General features: G+C 38.4%; 1 protein-coding gene across 4 annotated transcripts in view; it reads left to right on the top strand.

Moving 5' to 3' along the window:
* Nucleotides 1-487: 487 nt before the first annotated feature.
* Nucleotides 488-17142, top strand: part of LOC124116612 (voltage-dependent calcium channel subunit alpha-2/delta-2-like) — an 80733-nt gene continuing 64078 nt past the window's right edge. For 2 of the 4 annotated variants that reach the window (XM_048401419.1, XM_048401420.1), the window contains exons 1-6: nt 488-1013; nt 3180-3261; nt 8560-8700; nt 10429-10488; nt 11931-12060; nt 15275-15313. In XM_048401419.1, the coding sequence (XP_048257376.1) occupies nt 910-1013; nt 3180-3261; nt 8560-8700; nt 10429-10488; nt 11931-12060; nt 15275-15313 (556 nt within the window). In that variant the 5' untranslated portion in view covers nt 488-909. The remainder of the gene's footprint in view (nt 1014-3179; nt 3262-8559; nt 8701-10428; nt 10489-11930; nt 12061-15274; nt 15314-17142) is intronic. The other 2 variants (XM_048401418.1, XM_048401421.1) reach the window with 2 other exon arrangements.

The following is a 17142-nucleotide window of genomic DNA, read 5'->3' as shown; positions in this document are numbered from 1 at the left end:
TGTACAATTCTATGTCCGATGTACAAAAAATAGCATCTGTCAAGAAGATTATGTAATAAAGACCGCGTGGGGTGATATAAGATAATATAATAATTTCATCATGTTGGAAAAAATATCGATAGCTTGAACAAATAAAGACAGATGTTTGTACAGGTTTATATTAATTAAATTTCATCATTGCTAGGCGATCATAACAAGGGAGAAAAATTATGTTTGAAATGTTCTCAATACACTGTTTGAACGTTTGATTATGATACGTGCTCTGAACATCAAACGCAATGAAAGATGGCGTTTGACATAATTGATTAAATGTTAGGTTGTTGTAATGTGTTTATTACTAGCTGCTTTCATCGCTGTTTTACTGCTGGGCATGTATGGCACGTGGCAACAGATGTTCATCCCAAACAGGTGTGACAAACCATCACCACACTGACCCGTGCACGCAAAACGCATGAATCCCGTGCGCCAAGGGCGCTATCCATTTCACTCAATATTATTGACATGTCATGGGATATATTCACCGCAAAGTGAACGTACAATCTGCCTTCTTCACCCTTAAATGAAATGAAAGGAATGACGACCCTATCAGAATCACACGTAGGGATTATAATATAGAAAGCGAGATCGATAAATGGTCTACGGACAGATGAAATGCACTGGATTGGCGTGATGGTTCGGTGAGGCTGGAAAATCGTTAGGAGACTCGTCACTGGAAGGTTTACTGAATGAACCACTAGCAGGGCTGAGAGCGACATGCCTATGTAAATAGCTCGTTACGTACACGCAGTTCTGTGTGTAATCCAACAGAAGCTTTCTCTGCAGGTGCCATTACTCGTAATTACGGCGTATTTCACTTTTGGTACAGATTCTGGGCCGGATTCAGAGCGAGGCTGAAGAGAGCGAACCAAAATGGCGACACCACAGCGCGACTGGCTTGTCGTTTATGTGCTATTTTCTGTAATTGCCAGCCGATTTATCCTATGTGTTACACCGGAAAAGCCAGATTTAGAAAGGTAGGTTAATTTTGATGTTCGTTTATTCCTATTTGGGTTAATAGAGTAGGTAATAATAGTTGAACGATCGTCGATGGAAACTCCATTCTCTGACTGTTGAATATAAGGAATTGCCTGGTGTATATATGGCATCGAATCATACTTCGGTAGAATCTTTCTCTCGTGCCTGTTGTGCGTTTTGTTTACGGGACATATTTGGTCAATTTGGATTAAATATTTGTGTAAGATGTTTTTGCCATGTAATTACATCTTCATTTGGCGTAAATTAGTACCGTTATGTTGTGTCAACCCGAGTCGGTCGATATGAAGAAGGAATGATCTATTTATAGCTTGAGTAATTTGCAGATTCCATAATAGTCTGGAGACTGTGTGTACCGTTACCTTGTACTCAGGCTATTGCCTTCAAGTATCATTCAATGAAAATATTGTCTCAAACAAGGGGGGTGAATGTGATGTTATGCATATATGTATAACCGTTAACTGCAAACGCGATGTTAATAAAGCATTACTTTTATGTTATTAGTTTTGCAAGACATTTTCGTATAGTATTGATTGGACTATCATTTAGTCTCTGAAATGAAAATAGTTGAGGATTTTCATTGTTGGATTGCCTTTTAATATGGAGGAGCCCAGAGAATCTCTTCATTTTCTTCATGAAACTGAGTAAATCTAGACTTGGCTAAATATTGTACCATGTGTAGACTTGCTTGGGTGTTTTGGGATATTTTCAATCTGTGTGAGAGACTATATTAATGCCAGGGTTCAAGTTGAAATGTAGTCTTAGGGGATTTTTGAAGATGTGTATAAATAATAAAATATTTTTGAGAATAGTTTCAAAGATACAACCTGTTAACTGCAATAAGTGAACGAGGAAAAAAATGAAAGTATTTGAGAAAAGTTATTGTAACTTTATGTAAGAAATATGTGTAGAAATTGCAGGTAGTTTTCACCACAATGCAGAATATAATTAAATGGATGGCATAATCAAGTACATTTTCACCATGTTTTTACGTCTCCTAACAAAATTATCTTCAATCAAGATTTGCTTATATTCAACTATGACAACAATGCTTTCTGAAAACCTATAAACATGATAAAATCAGCCTTAACAACACATTTAAAATATTTAAGCCTTATGTATACATGTTGTCCAAAACATGCAAGTGTTGAAAAGTCCAGTTTTTATAACATGAAAATCCCCAGTAATCCACACAACCTATGCTTGTTGTAGGAGGTGATTCAATGGGTTGGGTGGTCAGGCCTTGGGGCAGATTTGATAATTTATAGACTGCCATCATGTTGCTGGAATATTGCTAAGTGTGTCATTAATCTACAAACAAACAATCAATGTGAATATTGTGGGATAATAATCTGTTTTGAATTTGTTTGTATTTTTTGCAAAGTTGATATACAGGTAATCATTTGGCAATTATTACGATAATATAAATGCAAAACAATATTTTTTTAGGTTCCTTAGGGACCAATCTTTAGATATTCTGGAGAATTGGGTGTGTGTGTTAGGTGGATAAATTGTCCCAGAAAATGCTTGAAAACAATAACTATGCTTTTGACTGTTGAAAAAAAAGTAATTGTCTGCCACATAAAAATATGTTGTTGCAAGATGCTTTTTTACATAAAAATATTTAGGTTCCTTTGTATACACCCCCACCCCCCCATCCATTGTTTGATCCAGTGGGACAACATGGACTCAGCATGCTTTGGGAATATTACTGTAGACCAAGCAGTGGCCCACCCTTCATAATGTGGCATGGGTAACCCCGTCATCTGAGGCGCCGCAATTCGCTGCGCAGAGTAGTGTCCCTTGGGCATGCCAGAAACCTATGATCGTGTGTTCAAATCCCATTTCGCTCCGTTTATGTTTCTAGGTGTGTCAGCACCATACCTGTGCTCGTGGGTTTCACCGTGGGTTTCATCGAAGTGGTAAACGTCTGAGACCTGCATCACCTCGGGCTTTCCTCCCACATTAAGCTGACCTGCTGTGATATAACTGGAATACTGTTAAAAGCAGCGTTAAAACCAACTCACTCACTCACTCACTCACTCACTCACTCACATGTCACGGGCCAGTTGGCCCATTTGTGGCCATACTATGTATTTTTTGTGTGTCTTTTACCATGTTTATGTAGGAATTGGTCTAATTTTCAGGGTAAAAGAATGGTCAGTAGCCCTCAGTAACTTTTGGAATACCCATGTTTCTACACTCACAGGAATAGATGCAGTTGAACGGGTAAGTTATATAAGTCAGTTGAATTTTGGGGAAACATTTAAAGCAGCAATCTCTTTATAATCAGATCACTTACTATGATACAATACCTTGATCTGACAAGCCCTTCATTGAAGGTCATGCCAAGTAAACCCTGAGTGAACTTTAACCACTCAATCTAAATGAAGGCTACATGGATTCTTGAACCAATCAAATGTCGGCTTTTGAAATTGGATTTGTGTATTTTAACCAAAGAAAGCCCACACAGAACAGGAATATTCCTCTTTTACCTATTTTGGGTGTAGATACCATGGAGTTTGACAATGACAGGGTATATGAGGAATTTCCAACACTTTGCTTGCATGTATTGATATGTTTGAAGCATAGATGCTGATTTGCTGATAAGGAAGTGCACCTGATATGACATTTGTAGGTGTCCTCCGATCATTAGCAGAAACAGGGTTTTACTAAGACCTACAAACCTAGGTATCCAGAGGACACCTAAGTACTATATTTCAAGGGTCCTCACAGGAAATATGAGGGTCCTGTTAAGTAATTAAATGGTGTAGTGTACTGTACTGTAAGATGTAATAATTACTTTACCTATTTACTTACAGGACTTGTATAAGAAATTAAGAATTTGATACAATGAAGATTTTTGTGCATGCCTCAGGATGCAATAGTTTTTCTGCATCCATTCTATGCATTTGTGCGTACTGGATGCACATTTCTGCGTCACATTAAACCGTTTAGAGAGGTATTATCATGATTATATCAGAGTAGAAAATTCATTAAAATGAGTTGCGTAACAGTTGAAGCTTTTTGCTTCAGATACTTCAATCAGTATTGTGGCACATCCAATATGAATATTCCTAGTTAATCTACCAATGATTACCCAGTGTGCTATGTCTTCATGATAACTTGACTGCTAGATGGTGCCTCATCATACTCATGGACTAGGTGGTCAGACTCGGTGACTGGATTGATTCACTCCCAAAAGGCTGCTCACAATATTGATCACTGGTTCAGACTGGTTTATTTACAGTGATAAAGCTTGAATATTGCAGAGTTATATATATAAAGTCTGGCTCTACCTTGGAATTGGGGGGCACGGGTGGCCCAGTCGTCTAAGGCAACACAATTCGCTGTGCTGAGTTGCGTCCCTTGGGCCTGCCAGAAAACTATGATTGTTGGTTCAAATCCCGGTTCACCCCGATAACAATTCTAGGTTTGACAGCAGTATACCCATGCTTGTGGGTTTCTTCGAAGTGGTAAACGTCTGAGACCTGCATCACTTCGGGCTTTCCTCCCACATTAAGCTGACACACCGTGATACAACTGCAATAATATTAAAAGCGGTGTTAAACTCACTCACTCACTCACTCATTAGAATTGGTCCATGTTAATCCAAAAGCAATTGTTCTAGAAGATCAACATACCTTTGAGCAGGTTACCCCCCGTGTCAGAACTCATTCTCTTTCTGGACCATTAAAAATTTGTTCTAAAACATTGTATGCATATGAACCTTGTGGCAATATAGACATGAAGTTAATCTTAAAATATGTTATTTTCCAAAGTGGAAATTGAAAAGTACCAGGTATTTCTTCACCTAACTCGACATGTTGTCCACACAACCTCTAGACGCATGTTGCCTTTTGCCATGTTTGCTATTCAAGTTACTAGTTAGTCATTTTGAAAAAGACTTTGATTGCCCTCTCCTTGCTCTTATATATGTAGATAAAGCCAGCATTCTAGAAATTGCCAAATCCAAAACTTTTTGAGCGATCAAGCCTTTCATGTTCATGAACAGGAACCAGAGTCAGATAACTCTAAATTCTACCACTAACAGCACTCTACATTTTACCAGGACTCGCTGCAAATACTACAAATAAATTTACATCAATCTCTACTGCCAAATAACAAAGACTGTCTTTGTGATTTCAAGAAAAGGGCCTGTTTCTAGAACTTTATTGGTGAGTGAGTGTTGGGTTCAACACTGCTTTTAACAGTATTCCAGTTATATCACGGCGTGTCAGCTTTATGTGGGAGGGAAGCCCGAAGTGATGCTGGCCTTAGACATTTACCACTTCAGTGAAACCCACAAGCATGGGTTTGGTGCTGACAAACATGTAACCAGGATTTGAATCCACGATCCTGTTTCTGGTGTGCGCAAAAGCTTTTGAGGATTGGGCCATCTATGTATTAACCATTCCAAACTTTGCATGGGCCTAGCTGAAGAGAGGGGGAGGGTTTGCTTGGTCATTTGAATAAATATGTTACATCAGTAAAGGGAGTGCTGTTGTGCAAAAGCACATTTTTTCTTAATTTCAGAAGTATTTTAACATTGTGTTTTAACACTGCATTGAAATTGATGCTAAACATGTAAAATTATGCATTAAATCCTCTTTCTCAATCTTGATCCTATGATAATTGGATACATGATACCTCAACCAAACCATCACATTAGCTTGGACTATTGTAATGATATTAACATGAACTAGAAAATTTTAATTCACAGTTTCAGTGTTTCCGTTTACCGGTAATTACCAGTTTATAACCGGTAAAATTAGGCTCGGACCAGTAATTCATGTGACTGCCAGTCTCTGTGGACTGGCGAATTAAGTACCTGATAAATCTTTGTTGTCGAACAAAACATCGGTGATAAGTATATTTTTCCAATGAAGTCAGCTTGTCTTTTACCACCAGGGTTTCCCCTTGTCTATTTATGGTGCCAGGAAATAACATTTCGCTTTGATTGAGGTAAAATATATATTTGTAACGACTTAGTCTCAAAATATTTTTTTAAAAAGGAGTAAATTGTGAGTGAACATTGTGTGAATGACATGTAGATCTAACAAAGTTACTTCAGAGATGACGTAATTGCATTTTGAACATGATGATGAAAGAATTAAAACCAGGTAATTTCATACATTTTTTTATAGGTTGATAGTTGGGTCTGACAAAAATTAAGGGGGACTGGTAATTTTTAGAGTTGCCAGTCCACCAGGACTGGCAGTTTGAAAAGCCAGCGGGAACACCGAGTTTGGAATTTTACTGACATTTAAAGCAGAATTGGCCCTTTGAACATGTCTAGAGTGAAGGAGTTAAAATTAAATGCCACATTGGCATTATTTCATCTATATAGTGACTAGGCATGTCTAGATATATCGCTGGGACTTCATACCTAATGCAGATACCTACTTGTATATCGGTTTCCATAGCGTTAGGTCACCTGTCTCAAAAAGGCATGCATTAGCATGGTTAGCTTAGGACAAAGGGCATCAAAAGAATGTCAGTTTTGAGTGTAACCCATCAGCACCAGAAAATCCATATGTTTGAAAACAAGAAAAATAGTGGAATGGAATCTGGATATAAGAGTGGTTCTGTCATCTTAAGTGAAACATTATTTATCAAGCAAAGGCAAGTGGTTTAATACAACAACACACAACGACACAAATTGGTTAATGTTCCTTGCAATTTGACATGGTTAAGATTGATACTTTTGAGCTTTCCTGCTAATTCTGGTTCACCACCATTAGCCTAGAACCCTAATATCAATTATATAAAGCGATTTAAGCTAAGTGTATTTTTGTGCTTGCTATTTAAAGGGCTTTATTGCCAACAGATTGCTTCGAAATAGGTTTGTTTGTTTGTTGTTATAAGCCACACTCAGCAATATTTCAACTATATGACCGCGGTCTGTAAATAATCGAGTCTGGACCAGACAATCCAGTGATTGATATCACGAGCACCCGATCCCGTTAGTCCCCTCTTACAACAAGCATGGTCACCTTTCAGGTTAATCAGGTAGAAATAGTACGGATGCTTTCATACAGACTAAAGTATTAATCACTGTATCTGAAGAAAAGACACATTTTGTTCAATAATAACTGATGTAGAAATGCTATATTTTCTTTGCAAAAATGGTTTTAGTAAAATCTGTATTATTTTTGGAAATAACAGTGACAAAAACTCATGTTTTTCCAACATAATTCTTTTTATGGAAATATATATGACTACTGTGTCCCCTTTCTCTGTATCAAAAGCCACATTGGTGAGAATCTGTACTGGTCACACCATGCACTGTGAGGGACTACAGCAGGAGGGACAGTGGGGAGACCCGAGTTTGATTCCCTACATGGGTACAATGTGTGAAGCCCATTTCTGGTGTCCCCCACATGGATATTGCTGGAATACTGCTAAAACCGGCGTATAACCATACCCTCTCACAGAGAAAGAATATTGAGCTGAATGTCACTACTCGAGGGACAGGATGCCGATAACATTACAATGGACAACTTGTTCCCAATCCATTTCAATCTAAATAAACTAATTTTAAACAGAAAAACATCAACATATTACAGGGCTCTAGATACATGTTCTGAGCCATTGAGTATTTACTCACATGGTATCATTCACATGGGTATATATTGTATTCCTTGGCTAATTTGAGTATTCAATATATCTGATATATTTGGACTCCCCTCTGTTGGGTATTTAATAACCAATAATTTTTTAACATGTTGCATAATTTTGCTTAAAATTCATTTCTTGGAGACAATTTGTCCATTATTTACAGCAGCAGAAATCATGTCTTTGATATGCACAAAAAGATTTAGGCAAAAAAACAAAAGAAAAGAAATGCAAATTGAAAAGGCTACTTGGGTACCTTCGTAAAGTGCTGCTTTACCATTGGGAGTGTGACATGTTCCATATGTATTAAGCACAGTTAACTGCGTGATGGCAATTTATTTGTGTATTTTGCTTAATGCATGCTCATCTGGAGCTCTGATACTTTGACAGATTAGATGACTAATGGGTGTTCAGTTGTTTGTCTGGACCTGCTCTGAGATCAATATTTGATTGCAGGAAATATGACTACAAATTTCCCAATTCATGTTTGTAAAGTCTTAACAATTTGCTAACAGCTCTGTAGAGATGACTTGTATATCACTGAAAACAAGACTTATATTGAGCATGTTGAGGAAGAAGATTCAATTCTTAGTTTTATAATATTGCAATGAATGCGATGTTAAATTACAATGTTAAAATTCCTTTAATAAAATCTCAGTTTTCAATTAATTTTTTTTTTCTCACAGTTTGCCTTTCAAGGACTCTTAGTTTAGAAGCCTATATAAATTCCTGATGTTCTGAAAAAATCTGTACAATGGTGACATTTTCACTGAAACAATTGTCCCGTTATAAATGACTTGAGTAAAATGCTTGGGCTGGTCTTGTTTAAGTGTTCTAATAGTTAACCCAATAAGCTTTTTGCTGTATTAAAATATCTGTTTCTCAAAGTATGTTGTTTCCTTTTTACAGAAATATGAATTTCCCCGATCACCGGAAAGTGGGGCTGTTGATATTCAAGCAACTTTTTCCAAGGTGGAACCTGCCGCACTTGTCAGTAATATGTCCCAGAAACTGAAAGCCATGTTGGAAACGAAGATGGATGCACTACAGGTTGGTTACCATTATTACAGGTCACATATCAGGCAAAGATAAGCAGTGTCGGTTGCCGATGGGAGGTGGATGGATGACTGTTTTCGGGAGCTTGACTTGTGAGGGCTTCTGTCCTGCCTGTCCCACATCAGAACACATCTTTATGTATGTAGTGCCTCCTTATTTCAAAATACATCTCTCTTCATCCAGCTGTAGGGGGCACGGGTGGCCCAGTCGTCTAAGGCGCCGTGATTCGCTGTGCAGAGTTGCGTCCCTTGGGCACGCCAGAAACCTATGATTGTGGGTTCGAATCCCGGTTCACCCCAATTAGGTTTCTAGGTTTGTCAGCACCATACCAGTGCTCGTGGGTTTCTTCGAAGTGTTAAACGTCTGAGACCTGCATCACTTCGGGCTTTCCTCCCACATTAAGCTGACACGTCGTGATATAACTGGAATACTGTTAAAAGCGGCGTTAAACCCAACTCACTCACTCATCCAGCTGTAAATGGGTACCCAGTAGGATGAGATGGTTCTGTTACTGTTAAAGGGCATCAGCACTCCAAATTTGAAAGTATTGAAATACAGATGTCCACTTCTTCACCGATTCAAAATTTGAGACTAAAATCTCAACTGGGTTCAACGCTAATTAGCACCTGGTGAATGCACGGCTAATTAAAGTGGCGGAGAGTTGGAGTATTGTTGCCCATTAACCTTCTAGCCTCTCATTTTATACTCTATGAAATTTGAGGGCACACTTATCAATAAGGGTAGTAACATGTAGCACCATAAGCATGATAAGGATTTACTTGGTGAATGAATCTGGCACACTTAGAATGGATGCATTGTTGTTGTTACATGAATAATAATAATAATAGGTCAGCAACATTCTCTATGAATGCCATCTATTTCGAACAAAGTCAGCTTGTCTGTCACCATCCGGGTTTCCCCTTGTCAGTTTTAGCATTGATTAGTGCAAGGAAATAACATTTTGTCTTGCTTTGAGGTTAAATATTTACCTTTAGCTACTTAGTCTCGAAATATTTTAAAAAAGGAGAAATTTGTTTTGTGGGCTGGAAGTAAATTCTGATTCTGTTCAACTTGAAGGTGATTTGTGTTTGTGTAACTCATTGGAAGTCTTTTTCTCTCCGTAGAAGAGTTCTGTACTGGCCAGCGGGGGCACGGGTGGCCCAGTCGTCTAAGGCGCCGCGATTCGCTGTGCAGAGTTGCGTCCCTTGGGCACGCCAGAAACCTATGATTGTGGGTTCGAATCCCGGTTCGCCCCGATTATGTTTCTAGGTTTGTCAGCACCATACCCGTGCTCGTGGGTTTCACCGAAGTGGTAAACGTCTGAGACCTGCATCATTTCGGGCTTTCCTCCCACATTAAGCTGACACGCCGTGATATGACTGGAATACTGTTAAAAGCGGCGTTAAACCCAACTCACTCACTCACTCACTCACTCACTGTACTGGCCAGAGACTAAATTTAGTTGATCAGTTTTATTTAAAACATTATATAATGTTTTGCTTCATTTTTGTTTTCATATCATTCTTTTTAATCCATCATACGAGAAATCGGACACAAAATTATCTTTTTTTCTTCCATTTTCTTATTGTGATTGTCCTTCAAAAATGCAGTCTGGCAATTAAAATTAATGTTGTCTACTTTTGTCTTTTCGCCGGTCAGTCAAATCCAGAAACTGAAAAATACAAAAAAACGTATCTGATTCCATTTCATCGTTTGTTACAGAACTCTGTGAACAAAGCAGAAGACGCAGCTGCCAACCACGTGTGGGACTCCTCCCTTAATGTGAGTAACCAAATATGTCCACTTAAAGTTTGTTTGTTTGTTTCTTGTTTAGCTCTGCACTCAGCAATATTCCAGTCCACTTAAAGTACAAGACTTATATTAACTAACCCTCTTGTTTTAATAATTATGGTAAACCTGTAAGGACTGCAGGCTGTGTGGGGTAGGCTAGTGGTTAAAGTGTTTGCTCATGAAATTAAAGACCCATTTTCGAATTCCCCACATGGGTGCAATGTATGAAGCCATCTTCTGGTGTCCCCTTCCGGCATACTGCTGGACTATTTCTAAAAGTAGTGTAAAACCATACTCCCTCATCCGTGCAGAGCAGGTCCCTAGCAAATCATGCTTGTACAAAAAGCAGACAAGATGGGGTGACCTGGCCAAGTAAAAGTCAGCATAAGCAGAATGAATACATTATTGCTCAGGCATGGCCTAGTGGATGGATGGTGCATCAGCCTGGAAATTGGAAGAATGGTGGTTCCACCGCCAGCCCCTTCATAACAAAATTGTTTAAAAGATTGTGCTTGTTGTTACCCTGCCTATCACTCGACATTCAGGGCCTAAAACAAGGACTGGTCAGCTGTGGTATCTGAGCGGGGTTAACCAATGTTCCGGTTTACCGGTAATTACCAGTTTTTTACAGGTAAATTAGGCTTAGACAGGTAATTCATGTGACTGTCAGTCCCTGTGGACCGGCAAATAAAGTACCTTATAAATCTTTGTTGTTGAACAAAACATCTGGGATATTCACATACCGCGGTGTATAATTTTCGAACGAAGTCAGCTTGCCTGTTACCATCAGGTTTCCCCTTGTCTATCTTTATTGCAAGGCAATAACATTTCGCTTTGCTCCACACTTAACATGGTGAAATATATCTTTCTTGTGACTTAGTCTCAAAATATTACAACAAAAAAGAGAAGTTTGTGACTGGACTTTGTGTGAGTGATGTGTAGATCTAACTAAGTTACTTCAGAGATGACATCATTGTATTGAACATGATGTTGAAAGAATTAAAACCATGTAATTTTCATACTTTTCTAACTTGTTGAAAGTTGGGACTGACAAAAATTAGGAGGACTGGTAATTTTTTGAGTTGCAAGTCCATCAGGACTGACAGTTTCAAAAGCCACCGGGAACACTGGGTTAACATGTTAAACTGTGACATGGTATCTCAGTGGGCACACACTCACACGCTCACACAATCACACGCTCACACACTCACACACTCACACACTCACACAATCACACACATGCATGCTAGATAAGTGCAATAATGTTGATCTCAACGTTAAACCCCATTTCATCTCACCTCATTGCTCATGATATCAACCACTGGTTTGTACTCGATTATTGCTGCATACAGCATTAAACAACATTAAATAACTCTATTTATAATATACTTCAGTAAATTTGTGGTAATTAACTAATTTGTTTCATGTTTCAGAAAGAAGAGGTCAAATATAAAAATGCAAAGGACATGATGAACGAGCCTTTAGCATACACTGAGAGGTTCGAACAGAAGGTCAATTTCTCTTTTTCCAGTGTGCACATTCCTGTGGAAATATATGATGGAGGTAGGTACACTCACGTCCTGTCACTGTCCCATTGCGTACTCTCACCAAACTGGTATACATGAACGTGATCAATTGTATTTTAGTTATGTAATCTGTGGTTTAGTTTACATTGTTTAATAATTTAAAATATGTTTGATTATCATGATTATTTTTATCAATATCCTTGATTATGAATCAGTTCAAGTTATCAATTGATATTTGTTGGTAGGTTTTTGATTTGTAATAAAAAGTTATTCTCAAGCAGTTGTAGGACATTTTTTGTTTGATATTGGCTACCATAGTTGAAGTGTTGGTACATATCATTTGTGTATTGAATACATATGTGTGTTTCAACTGAAATCTTGAGTTCTGTGGTGATATAAATGTGACCATATTATGCTCAGGACAGACCAATTTTGTTATTTTATGGCTGAATCTAACCTTCGTTTGCAAACGTGAGAGGAAAATAACCTCCTTCAAGAATATTATTGGCAGACATATTTTACAGCCATCTTCAGTGCAGTATTTTGAATTGTATTCTTTCCTTAATTAAACTGTTGATTTATAATTGGAATAGTCTGCCCTAATCCATTATTTTTTTGCGTCCAGCATCTTGGCATGAAAATAGATGAATAAGACTGGTCTGGTCTTTGCGTGATATCTGACCCGTAATACTCCGATATGATACCTCTCTGCATGAAGCACTGATGGACAGGTCGTGTCAGGTGAACTTTCTGATCAGCCAATCAATGTCCATCTTCCTCGAACTAGACTGGAGTTTCTTGCCCCATCTATGTCCCTCCTATTGACCAATCAGATTCCACCTCTCTTATAATTTGCATTTGCTTCAAAGAAAATGGTGGGGCCAGTCAAGATGAGCTTAATGATAATCAAAATCTATATTGTGATAAAACGTATCTTACCTCGCAAAGTGCATCAAATCACGTGAACAAATTGATTATAAACATTAAAAGATTTGGAAAATACCTGTTGACCCTGAGTTGGCGGTACACAGTCTTTGCAAATCATGTAATGGATTGAAATCTGCACGGCAGTTTACAAACTGTATGTTGATTTCATTACAAAATTTTGATTGAACCATGTACAGCCAAAATGTCTCATAATACCAGCCTAGTTTGGCAAGGGTGGAAACTGTACTTTTATAGTCAGTTAACGCCCTTGCCTCTGGAAGATGATCAATGTCAAGGCTTCTAAGTTATCGGTACCAGTGAGCTAAGCATTCAGAAAGGCATGCCTGATTTCTGAATCTCAAAAAGGAATTTGAATGACCAGTTCTGAATGTAAGTAATGAAGGCTGCAGCATGACGTTGTTGTGGATGTTTTATACTCTCTGAGCACATAAGAACATTTGTGTTCAGTGGTTTTGCGACTGCCTCCGTGGTCTTGTGGTAGAGCATCTGCCCTGAGAGCATAAGGTTGGTGGTTTGATCCCAAGCCGCAACATACCAATAGACAATAAAAGATGGTACTTAAAGTTACCATGCTTGGGGCTCGGCATTAAGGGGATAAACAAGGAAGTATTCATGTTAAACTTGGGTGCATGGTACTTCAGGGGCAAGCACTCTAAAATCGGCATTAGTCCAAACTAGGACAAGCAGCCCCCCAACCCCCACCAACCCCCAACCCCCCAACCCCCCACACACGTGGCACTATATAAAAGCAATAATCTTGGACGGGACATTTAACCCCATTTCACCTCACCTTACCTGATACGACATTCTTTTGAGGTGTCCTCACATTTTCACACAGAGAGGTATCATGTTGGGTTGAAAGATCTGATTTGAATGAGATTGAGCCATGTCACTCCTGTTGCATTAATGTAATATTATGAATGAGCAAGCATATGTTGGTCTACCACTGAATTCAATTATGTGGTGGCTATGTCTGGGAAACATGTAAGATAACTAAAATCTGTAGGCAATGGAGTTACCTCAAAATAAAAGTCCAGTTTCCACCCTTCCTGAACTAGGCTGGAGTTTTGTGACTCGATCATAGCACCACCAATGGCTATTACGAGTTGTGTCCCCCTGTCTCTCCTATTGACCGATCAGATTCCGCCTATCATATCACTTGCATTTGTTTAAAACAAATGGCGGTGCTCAGTCAAGATGGATAATCATGATCTATTTTGTAATAAGACTGATCTTACCTCGTGAAGTGCATCAAATCCCGTGAGCACCTTGATTAAAAACATGAAAAGATTTGGAAAATATCTGGCGACGCCGAGTTTCTGATACACATGCTTTGGAAATGCTGCAGTCGACCGAAATCTGCATGGCAGTCACCATGTTGTTTATGAACCAAATGTACATTTCATTGCGCGATTTTGCATCACTATGCGTAGACTCGTTAGTCCAGTCAAAATACAACTAGAAAATCCCAGCCTAGTTCATCAAGGATGGAAACTGGACTTTTATGGTCAGTTAACACTCTTGCCTCGGGAAGATGGTAAATAAGTGACTCTAGATGAGACCACCCAGTAGGTATAGCATAAACAAATTTCCATGTCACACATCAGCCAGGTTACACATGATGACCACCCAATCTTTGTTTGGATTTGCTCTAACATACTTGGAGTAGTGGGGATTGTCAACTCACTTATGATTGTTTTTTTATGGTAGCATTATTGTTTAACTTCCCAGTAAAACTGCTTGTTAAATAATCAGAATTAATGTCGACAGCTGGAGTCTTAGTCCATAATAATAACTGTTGGATGTGACTTAAAAATGTCAACAAAAGAGATAGACAATTTCTGTTTTTAGTTAATTTCGGAAATACATAATGGCCTTTATTTTATCATATACGGTGTCATTTATTGTAGAGCATTAATGAATTCATCACACCTGTAGAAAATATAATTAATTTATGTAAGAATTTAGAAATTCTCTCTTTAGAAGACGTAATATTCATAAATTAGAGATTCCTTTGATGCATAAAAATGCATTTACCAGTGCAGATGTGTTCATCCAAATGTTATAGTTTATGACCTGGTGTTCTTCATCATAATCTAATTATGAAGAGGAAACTATGTATAATTCAGAATCTTTACCCTGTTCTTTTTTGTTGTTCAGTTTTTGTCCAAATTCCCTTTACTGTTTAATGACTGATTTCAAGCCATCAATGGCCGATATTGTGTGTTGTGCCTTTTTGTGTTGATGTCGATAATCCAAGTTTTGACAGGGTTTTCATTGATACTTTTATTCCTATTTTGCAGTCGTTTGTTGCACGATGTTGATTCACAAAACTGCAAGAGGTACTTGATATTTCGCTTCTGTATGGTAGAAAAAAGCAGTGTTCGAAAGTGTATATTCCCTTGTTGTTCACAATCTCACAAAATATGGTGCATATAGACTTGATGTAATCTTTGATGTAAACTTGAATATTCGCTGTCAATGGCGTATCACTATTGAACATGAGACTGTACTCAGAGTAATTACACAACAAGAATATTAATTTAATAAAAGTATTCAGTATGGAAAGATCTAAAAGAGGAATTGTGTTTTGATAATCTTTTTTCAGTGGTTATTGTAAAATTTGGATGAAAAAATGTTCTGAATTTGGAATGAATGTCACTTTGAATTAAAATTAATCAAGAACAGTCATCCGAATAAGAGAGTAGAAATGAATAGTCATGTTATTTCATCAGTGGAAATGGTGTAATGTGCTCATATCATCCCTATAACAAGCACATAGACTTAGTCAACCAGCACATCATACAACAGTTGTATTTCGAACACTGTCACTTTGTTTAGTTCGTTGTTGTACCAAGTACAGTAAAGCATCGGCATTGTTTCTGACTGACAAGCATGATATCAACGACACTGCAGTACACTCAAATCCATACCGCTAGTGGGTTTTCGTTTCAATATTTCTATTGTGCATGGTTGGGTAACCAAACTCATAAAAATCAGATCTTAGTTCTCGCAACCACTAAACAAAGATCTGAGGATATCCCACGTCAGAACAACCTTTCATCCGACCAATCAGAGCGTCGGTGCCATAAAGCATGAGAAAGCTGCCTTCTGATTGGCTAATGTCAACTTCATTCCATTGGTCAGTCAAAGTTTGCGAAAGGTCGGTCTGTCGTGACCCGTAATTGGGTGTCCTCAGATCTTTGTTTAGCGGTAGCGAGAACTTAGATCTGATTTTAATGAGATTGATGCATACCAGTCGTGGTATCTTCGTGGTACCATGGTGCTTGTTGAACTTGATGCTTTACTGTTATATTCTTGCAGATTTGTGATTGCCACATGTATTTTCAAAATGTCCGTGTCTATTTGCAAGTGAATGTACAGTCATGGGACCTGTTCATGAGTTTGCAGATATTTCATTGATGTGTGTGTTATTCAGGTGCAGCAAAGGTCATTTCGATAGAGCCCCATCTTCACATGGTAGTTTCTGTAGGTGTGTACTCATATGATAGGATTGGATGTGTGGCTCAGTCGATTAGTCACTGTGATTCCTTGTCCAGAGTTATGTCCCTCAGATGTGCCAGCAACCGATGATCGTGGGTCTGAATCACAGATATTCCTAGATTGTTTCCTGCTGTGTCAGCACTGTACTTGTGGGTTAGACTAAGACCTCATCACTTAGGGATTTCTCTCATATCGAGCTGACACACTGTTATATAACTGAAATACTGTGCAATCCTGCGTTAACCCCAAAACTTAATGTCTCACTTTGTAAAGCATCTCTACTCCTTGCTCTGATGAATCATAATTATCTGGTAGTATGATCAGTGCCTAAGTGAATAGCAATCCAAAGCTGTTTAGAATTACTTCCCTTAGCTGTGCCAGGATCTGCTCATCATGGCTTGGTTTGAATCCAAATTTACCCTGATTATGATCTTTGGTTCCTCTGCACCATAGCCATTCTGATAGTGTCACCAAGAAGGTAAACATCGCGACCTTTCTTCACATTGATAATTTTTCCCCAAATAAACTGACCCTGATGTAACTGTTATGTCATTTAGAGTGATGGTAGGACCCAACTGTCTTGTTCAATGGGAACTAGTGGTTAAAGCGTTCGCTCGTCACGCTGAAGACCAGGGTTCGATTCCCCACATGTGCACAATATGTGAAG

Source organism: Haliotis rufescens, unplaced genomic scaffold, assembly GCF_023055435.1.
Source record: "Haliotis rufescens isolate VD_foot unplaced genomic scaffold, xgHalRufe1.0.p SCAF_22, whole genome shotgun sequence".
NCBI classification, from domain to species: Eukaryota; Metazoa; Mollusca; class Gastropoda; order Lepetellida; family Haliotidae; genus Haliotis; species Haliotis rufescens.
This window is presented reverse-complemented; position numbering and strand designations above follow the sequence as displayed.